General features: G+C 33.5%; 1 protein-coding gene across 2 annotated transcripts in view; it reads left to right on the forward strand.

The window, feature by feature from the left end:
* Positions 1-8,569, forward strand: part of LOC102808783 (nephrin-like) — a 28,701-nt gene extending 20,132 nt beyond the window's left edge. For both annotated transcript variants that reach the window (XM_085499309.1, XM_085499310.1), the window contains exons 9-14: positions 902-1,201; positions 2,246-2,533; positions 6,865-6,998; positions 7,289-7,378; positions 7,548-7,595; positions 8,135-8,569. In XM_085499309.1, the coding sequence (XP_085355435.1) occupies positions 902-1,201; positions 2,246-2,533; positions 6,865-6,998; positions 7,289-7,378; positions 7,548-7,595; positions 8,135-8,140 (866 nt within the window). In that variant the 3' untranslated portion in view covers positions 8,141-8,569. The remainder of the gene's footprint in view (positions 1-901; positions 1,202-2,245; positions 2,534-6,864; positions 6,999-7,288; positions 7,379-7,547; positions 7,596-8,134) is intronic.
* Positions 8,570-10,033: the final 1,464 nt, after the last annotated feature.

Raw genomic sequence — 10,033 nt, forward strand, 5'->3', positions numbered from 1 at the left:
CCATTTTTTCCGTTTTCATGCTGATTCCTCCATAAGATATGGCCTTATTCAGTTCAAAGTTTGTACATAGGTACTATACTTCAACACAACACCGTGTTTTGTTTTGAGATTTGATCATTTTTTTCGAAATGGCGGCCATTTTGTTTAATATCTTAAAATCAGTCTGTAACGTGTCTGGAACTATTTCTTAGGGCTGAATAGGGTGATTCCAATCAAACTATGTATGATGATCATGTATATTGGGTTACACGTGCACGTCATATTTTTTTCAAAATTTGGGCTAAAATGGCTGACTGGCGGCCATGTTTTTTTTTCTTTTCCTTTTTTGTGTCGATTCCTCTAAAAGATATGGCCTGATTCACTTGAAAGTTTGTACGTATGTCGTATATCGCAAGGTAACAAAACACATGTTTTGCCTTGAGATTTTATCAAATTTGTCAAAAAAAAAACACATAAAATATCATTCTGTAACATGTCCGAACTGTTTCTTAGAGCTAAACAGGGCGATATGGCCTGATTCAGTTAAAATTAGAATAAGGCATTTTCATATTGCATATTAGGTTAGGGTGCAAGCCATATTTCTTTTGGAGATACGTAAACAACAATACCCGACTTGATACATTTATCTTTCATGCTATTTCCTCTGTAAGATATAGTCAGATTCAGCTCAAAGTTTCGACGTAGGTACTATATTGACAGTAACACAATATATTATCTGTGTTAGTGTTGATCTTTCATTCCTACATGTCACTTGTACTGAACATTTACATCGACTACAGCTAATACTTAACTATGCATTATCAATGCTTGTTGTATCTATTGTAAAGTTTGTGTTTGACTAATAAAAGTAAAGTTAATTATTTTTTGCTACCTCTCACCAACGGTACATTTTTATTTTTAGATTCTCCTGATATAGTTGATGCTGTTGACAAAGTTGCAGTTGATAAAGATGAAATGGCAGTTCTCGTATGCAAATCCGATGCTTTCCCTGATCCCCAGTTCAAATGGTTGAACTCAGCTGGTGGTGAGCTAACCAATGACGTTGAAGGATTACAGATAGCTGAGAAATACGAAGATAACCTTTTTATTAGTACCTTAACAATTGAGAAAGTGAATTCTGCAAAAGACTACGGCAGATATGATTGTATGGCCTATAACGAAATTGGCACAAAGTCGCTGCAGATTGAACTTGTTCCAATCAGTAAGTAGTGGGGTATATTACTTTGGGGGCCTGTTGTTTCATGGTATCTATTTAGTCTGATTTAATAAAGAAATTGTAGTTAAATTTGTAGAATGTTGCACCACAATTTCAGCATCCAGCAGTGCACATGGTCAACAGGATAGAAAATTATCTTTTTGTCCAAAAATAACAAAATAATAGTACATTTATAAGAATGTGTCAAATCGTGCTCTACATTTTTCCAGAAAACAAAGCCTAAGTAAAAAAATTCATTCTGAAGTGGCTCAAAATGTAATACATTGAATGTCACTCCTCTGATTTGTTGGCTTCAATGTTGACTTTGTAAAGCAGAGCTTATCATATGAGTGATTGTCCATCGTCCGTGTCAACTTCTTGTTAAAAACCGCAAGTCGAATTGCTTTTATATATTATACATGTAGGTACTACCGTTAGGCAACTCTCAGATTCATTCATTTCACGATGATTTTTTCGATTATTCAATTTCGGAGAATATTATTGGTAAAAAGTGACATTTCGAATTATTGTTCAAAACAGCAGTCTGATTGCATTGATACCATACATGTATATAGGCACCCTGGGTAGACTTCGCTCATATTTGTTCATTTTCTAATGATATCTTCAGTTCTTTAATTGAAATGTGCATTGCTAACAGCGGAGGCTGCTTGTTTTTGTATGTGTAAATTGCCAATACTCGTGTTGACACATAGAGAAGTTTTGCTACTGAAGTCTATTCATGTTTAGGACTACATGACAGGGCTGTGTGGACATCTCTATATCAAATGGCAATTTAATGTATTATCCTGGCATCAACCAGGCTTGATCGAACACAAGGACCTGTAGACATTAATCATGGTTTCCCCCAAAGTCGCAATACTTAGTGAATTTCGGCCAGCGAAACTGTCTGCGGCACACTCGCCTATGGTTGTGGGTTGTTGGTGTTGAGTATATGACAAGATTTGAACTTGGTTCTACTGATCATGAGCCTTATGCTATAACCACTATGTTATGCCAAAATGTTTTACAATCTAAATTCTCACTTTGCAGCCATACCTGAGAAACCCACAATAACTGAGACAAGCGTCACTGACACAACCATAACAATCACCTGGACTGCCGGATTTAATGGAGGGCGCCCTCAAACATTCACGGTGAAATACCAGAACTTGGAAACTCTGGATGAAGCTAAATCAACCGCGATGAAAGATGATGGTTCAGAATCATATACATATACAATAGAGTGTTTGAAAGCAGATACTGAGTATACAGTATGGGTGGTAGCAACTAACACCAAGGGTGAACAAGAAGTGAAGTCAAGTGTTTTGAAAACTGGCAGTAAGTAATATTCAGTACTAATCTTGGATTACTCCTTTCACAAATATGGTTCATAATTTAAGACAAGGGATGTATTGGGGATGGTGTAGCAATTCAGTAACTCCTTTTATTGCCTTGCTCGAATCATAAATGAGGAAGGGTATAAAAGGGGAACGTTTCTCTTAGCGGCATCTGTTGTCGGACTTATTAACTATGGCTTGCTAGTACAATAAGTCAAACAATATTTATTCAACTGCTTTCTACTATGTGTTCACAATATAGTGACATTAGAGACAATATGCACAGCTACAAATACTGTGGGATCTTGTACACCATATACCCAAATAGTCTACAAACTATGTAAGTATACAATGTGTTAATAATAGATAATTACAATTGTCTCCCTCCCAAATATGCTAATCATTAAATAATATAATTTTTAATATTTTTGAGATTGTGCTGGCACCAAAACCCTGCGACATACTTTTTGTAATTTTTTTCATTCACTAAAAATATCAAATAGAACTACTGGAACCAGATCAATATTATTGTCATGTCAAATGCAAATGATTCTAATGTGATACGTAATTTTTTTTTTCCTAATCTTTTTCATTTGTTTCGACAAACTGCTTTTGTTCTTGTGGCAATCTTTGTCAATACTCCGTATGAACACGCCCGGGTGCTGCAAGTTTTCGACAATGAGCTGTTGAACTGTTAAATTCTTTTTCAATGCTCAGTTTATCTTTTGAAAACAACTAATTTCTTGACGGAAATCAAAGATAAAATATCACACTGAATTATCGGTAAAACCCTTCCGTTTTGCGTTCACCATCAAGTCGGTGAACTCTCATTTGCATATTTAAATGAACTAAGGTAATTTAAAAAAGTGGGCAGCATGCAGCATTTTGATTGGTTAATTAGCGACTTGACCTATCCGATCAAGAAACGTCTCGTGTGCATTCGTACAACATGGCGGATATCGTATCGCATCAATCGTTTACATGTGACCGAAATCATTCGCTTACGGTGAAACTAAGTAGGATTTTACTTGCATTTGATAACAATAGAACGAATTTATTTTTCGTGCGTTATTGTGATCACTATTAAGTAATAATCAATAATTTCAACACTTCAAAATCAAGTTAATTCACTTGTGAGCCGAAGCATGGATGGATTGCGTTACCGTACCCACTGTACCATACTTTTCTAGTAACCGTATCAATAAGCAATGCATTCGTGTTTATTTTTATTTGAAACTTCTGTCAGAATATACTTTCCGTTACGAAGAAAAAAAATAAATGCATATTGCATGTTTTGTTTTTATCACGTGAACAGTTTTTTTGAATGACTGTAATGTGACGCTTATCACTCTTCCCTGACATCTAAATTGGAGTTACGTCTATATTCAAAAGATTGTACAGCCTCATGTTTGTGTTGTGCATGTGTGATAAAACATGTTGTTTGAAGTATTCTTGACGAATTGAATATGAATGTAAGGGTGGTAGTTGTCAATGCATGGCACACTTATGAGGTCTATAGTCATTTACATCAAATTTTATAGCGTCTGTCAAGTTGAGTGGACATTTTGTAGCCCACATTTAATGTGCAAGTTCTTGCATTTTCAATCCAAATATACCTTTTATTTTTATTAGTTTATCGTGATATAATGTACAAATAAATTTGTTTGCTAATAAACCATTTGTCTTTCTGGCTCTTTTTTTCTAGCATTAAAGCACAATGTGAGCTTTTAAGTTTAAGGTGGGTGTGTGGGTCTATTCCACAGAAATCTACACAACTGTTGATATTTCGATGTAATTTGGTACACACATGCTTTGGGGCATACTACAGACCCGATTACATTTTGGGCTAAATCTGTTGAAGTTAAATACGTAAATTACCTCATGAACAACGCAACAGATTTTGACCAAATGTGATAAGGATGTACATTAATGTAATCTCTATGTCATGTTACTATTGTGGATAATTTGCATATGTAAATTAGCATATCGTTTTTGACTCCCCTGTGCAAAGCACACAGTGGGAGTCTTTGCAGTTACCCTGTCTGTATGTGTGTGTGTGTGTGTCTGTCCGTTCTACCGATATCTCAAGAGCCGTGTGTTGGTTTTTAATGAAATTTAATGCATATGTGCTCTAGGCTAATGTACAGATATGATTAGGTTTTAGTTGAAATCCATGCATATTAATTACCTGATTATCATGACAATTAGCTAATTTTTAGCTGTTCCGTGACTCTTCCACTGATATTTAAAGAGCCATTCATAAGATTTTGATGAAACGTGGTGCATAGATGCTCTGGACTAATGCACAGATATGTTTAGTTTTGACATTCCATGCATATAATTAACCTAATTTGCATATTGATTAGTCAATTTTCAGCTTTTCCACTGATATCTCTGGTACTAATCATCACATTTCAATGAAACTTGCATAGCTACATAGTATGATGCACAGATAAGTGAAATATTAATTATCTAATTTGCATAATTCGGCAATTTTAGGTATTGATGTTTCAAGTACTATTACTTCATTGTTTTTTCAATGAAACATGGTACATAGATGTTCTACAACAATCCAAAGACCTGATTAATTTTAAGTAAAAATGTGTGCATATTATTCAACTAATTTTCATAATTATTTTTAGCTTTTACACTGATATCGCAAGTAATAATCATCAGTGAATCTTGGTACATGGATCTTCTAAGATCTTCTAATACAAAGACCTGATTAGTTTTGGATTAAAATCAGTGCATATTAATTACCTAATTTGCATAATTAGCCATTTCAGCTTTTATCACTTGTACTAATTATTCCATTTCAATTGATACATTGATGGTCTAGAACAATGCACAGACCTGCTCAGTTTCGAATTAAAATCAGATCATATTAATTAATTATTTTGTATAATAAATCATATTTTCGGTTCCAATCACATTTCAATGAAACTTCGTACGTAAATGGTTTGGGACAATAATTTTGGTACATATTTACTCTAACACAATGTGATGATCGAATTAGTTATTGGTTTTTATTCGTCATTAATAATTACCTAACTTAATAATTTACTTTTCAGCTTTCCACTAATTTAATAACGATTAATTATCACATTATAATGAAACTTTATACATGTGCACCCGAAACAATATGTAGACCTAAATCTATGCATAATAATTGCTTAATTTGTATAATAATTCATTTGGTTCATTGAGGTAATGCTCAGACATTATTAGTTTATTGTTGATTATCTATTATTAGCCCATTTCTGATATCTAAAAAATCAGATTTAAATTGAATTCATTGCAGAGGTGCTCTGAAACTAATTAGATTAAAAACCATGGATGAGAAATCAAATATTTTTTTGTATGTATTATAAATTTTGATAATGTGAGTCATTTTTTTATGTTAGGCAGCACAAATAACAGACAAAAATTAGTTCCCAAGCTTCTCGTTCAAAAAGGAAATCCTAAATTTTGAAATAATGCTTAATATGTCTCAAATACTCTCAGCACACGGGAGTTCTTTCTAAGCTTTCTTTGATTACTAATTCGGGATTATCTCATGAACAACTCTACAGTTTAGGATCAAATTTAGTAGTCGTGTGCATTGATGTAATGTGTATGCCATGTTAGTATTGAGAATAATTTGCAGATTAGTTAATTTGTATAATGTGGCTCTTATAGTGTAATTTCATGAACATGTTACTAAATGTTGCCCATATTTGTATTCTGTAACGTATTCTGGATAAATGACAGACCAGTTTATTTCCAACATTTAATTCTTAACCCTTCTAAGCTATCTTTGATTTTATAATTGTGTAGCAGTAAATCCTGAGAATGGTGATAAATCAATATTATTCTAAAAACCAGCAACACATTACACCGTATTTATCATGGTAAAAGCCAGGGGTCCTGAACGTTCAAATTGTCATTAAAATGTGGGACGGACCCTTCTTGACCTTGTACACACAAGAGCATGCGTCTGATATTAGTAATGCAAAATTTTCAAAATAGACTCGTGGGCCTTTAATAGGACAGTAAATGTAAAATAAAGTCATTGACAGTCCCATATAAGTTGTTTATTTATGTAGCACTATGCATATTCCATTTATATACACAATACAAATGTAGATACATGTAATTCAAGATTTTTTAACATGGCCTTCAATGTTTTATGGATTTACTAAGTGGTTCACCAATCAAAATAACTACTTGAGTCTGAGTGATGATACATGTCAAGTTAGAACTGAAATTGTATTTCACATAATTTTAGTGTGAAAATAGTGTTTACCTCAATGATACAATGTATTTGAATTATTTTATTGCATATTATTCCAGAAACTGACCAAAATTCGTGTATCATATGTGTCGGTGTGGCGGCATTACTTACAGTTCTTCTGTGTTGCTCAGTGACTGGGAATATCGTCGCATTTGTTTTACATAAGCGTCTTAAGCGAAGTTTTTCAAAACAGGTATGCTCTATGTTAAATAATGACGAGGAAATTACCATGTTTTCTATGTTTTTCTGTGTGGTGCATAGCGTGGATATTGGCAATTTATTTGAATACATTAACTCATCCACATTACAATTAGATCACAGTATTAGTAAATAGTAACAAAATCCTGTAAAATAAACTTGTTTTGAAAGTGTTATCGGCAACATCATTTACGTATAAACGGTAGAAACATGTATCGTGTATTTATTTAAAGTAGTTGTATTGTTTAAGTGTTATATGTAGGTATTCTGTATTTTGTTTTAAAGTCGGACTTGCGTGATTATTATGCAGCACTTTCTACAATGACTAAAGATGCAGTGCATGAATATGAAAAACCTAAAATAGAGGCAGCCGAGGTAAGAGACCATATTAACACTTAACAATCGCATGCAGTCACAAAGTGAAAACATTATTGATAAATTGAATGCAAATTAGTTTTTTACATTTTTTTTTGAATTGACAATTAGCCTGAATGAATCATGATGGTAATTAGATATTGTAGTTGTACATTATATTTTATTGTAGAACATTGAAGACATTAATTATGCTTATGAGGTGATAAACACAACAAAGGTAAATACAGAGCAATCTAATTACTTTTTTTACAAATTACATCGATTTATATGATATTTGTTTTCTATTTTATTTACTAAGAAAGTATATTCTGTGGCAGTTCATGTTCTAGTATGTATATGCAATGAAACAATATACCGGATTATGCCGTAAATTCGCCCTGGGCCGTTAAATGGCAGTTTGGGCTTTTAAAAAAATAGATTGGGACCAAGAAAATCAGTTTTTTGAAATTGTTTTTTTCTAATATTTTGGCGTCATTTATTGGACATTCCAAGCTTTCCTGAAGCCTAAAATTTATTCAAGATTATGTTTATTGCGACTAGCGTGAATGGGTAAGCTTCGTTTCGACAACGAGCTGTTATCATTGTAAACAATGTTAAAATATTCTTCAATGCTCAGTTTATCTTTTGAAAACAACTATTTAGTCCCCGTTGAGGCGACTATCTCGCATATTTTCTCAGGGACTGAGCAGCAGATGTAAATGAAACTTGGCAGGCTGAGAACAAGTATGTGTTACATATGCACGTAATTTTTTTCAGATCTGATTGACCAGCTTTGTTATTAGTCCAAGAAAAGTTTTCAGCTTGGAATGTGTTTTAACCCCTCATTTAATATGCACGAATGTAGGAATGTATCAAGAAAATAGTTTTTTTTTTTTCTGGAGTAAATTGTAGTGCATTTTACTTATAAATGATTTTATGAAAATGTGGTGATGTTAACAAAATGATGTCGTTTGGTCACAGTTGCGCAATAAATAATGGACTAATTTGCGCGTAGCTATAAAATGTGTCACCGAAGTACTAACACATGTGCTTGATTCCAAGCGTTTGTGATGTGAAGAAACGCCATTGTAAAATAAGTATTGTGTAATTTGTAGTAAGAATGTATTCAAATAGATTTATGTTTATGAATCATGTTTCTTTTCAAAGTGTATTTTATACAATAAAAATTGTTTATGAAAATGTTTTTTTTTATACTTGAATGATGAGTCATTTTGTTATACCATCACTCGAATTATGTTTTACGACTTTCTGATAGTTTCGGCTTTGTGTTCCATGAGCTATTCTTTCAAGTGTCCATGTCCACTGTACACCGCATTTCCCGTTCGCAAGCGATTTGTGTTAATTTCGCGGAGGGGGGAGGGGCTGTTTTCAGTTGCAAATGCTGAAATCAAGGTCGCGTTTTTCTTAGCAAACGTATTACGAAAGTTTTGAAATCATTGTACTGTTTTGGCATTATACGACTAGCAGTTTCCTTTTGATGGATTGCGTGTGCATGGCCGTGGTGTTTGTAAACTTATCGAACTGTAGTACATGTAAATATGCCCCGGGAAATCTGCATGCAGAGTTTTAAATTGCCATTTTCACCCTGCGTCATAACGTGGAATCGTTATATATGTATGCACAATTGTTCATATTATGTTCCCCAACGCATTTAAAAATCTCATTTGAATTTGGGTGACTTTGTGTAACTGACCGTGGTGTTTGTAAACTTTAGTCGAACTGTAGTAGTGTCGAAATCTGCATCGTCACTGGTTTACCAACTCATTTAAATACGTTTGTGCCTCAACGAGAACTGAAAAGTGATTTCCATTTACTTCGACGGTTATAAATCAAGTTTATCAGCTTTCTTCGAACTTACTATTGCCATCTGGAGTATGTCTACTACACTCGGTGGTGTAGTGCGTATCTATCTTCTTGTATATATATATATATATATATATTATATGAAACCCACTCGAACCCGGAAATCGACGACAAATCGGTTTTGTTTCGTCACGTAATTTATTCCTTTGTTCTTGACCGCAGTACGCTTGGCTATGAACTTCCACTTACCCATGCTTATGGGAATAGTGCATTGGCGATTTGGCTGTGGCCATGCATTTAGTCATTGTCTACTGTTCTTGTTGATTGTCATAGTAACATACGCTAAGTACAATTAAATGTCCCAAGTTGAACACTCATTTCTAATATTCAAAATAAAGAAACATGAATATTTAATTTAGTTTAATTCCTTCAGTTAAAATTTAATTTTTAATAGAAAACTTCAGTTGAAAAAGTCTTTTTTTTCTACCTGTAGTTGCATCAGGTTTAATACATCTAATATAAAATCTATAATTATTTTCTGATAACAATCTTCATAATTCACTCATCTTTTATTTCAGCCTCTCGCACAGACACAGGAGTTCTTCCTCAGTTTTCTTTGCTTTTCTGCCTGTTCGCCAACCAATTGCTCGAAAACACACCTTTAACTACCCTTAATTTCTCAGCATCGAGATGGCTCTGTCAACTCTTGTTCAACATTTTCATCCAAAATTACCTCTTTGTAGTACACTGACAGAGCAACTGAGCATGCTCAGAATAATTGATTCTGTTAAATTCAGATTCTTGAATTCCTGATTTCTGATTCACAAGTTTCACCAATTGTATTCGATCGGT

The sequence above is a fragment of the Saccoglossus kowalevskii genome, chromosome 5 (assembly GCF_978046115.1).
Source record: "Saccoglossus kowalevskii chromosome 5, keSacKowa6.1, whole genome shotgun sequence".
In the NCBI taxonomy this organism is placed as follows: Eukaryota; Metazoa; Hemichordata; class Enteropneusta; family Harrimaniidae; genus Saccoglossus; species Saccoglossus kowalevskii.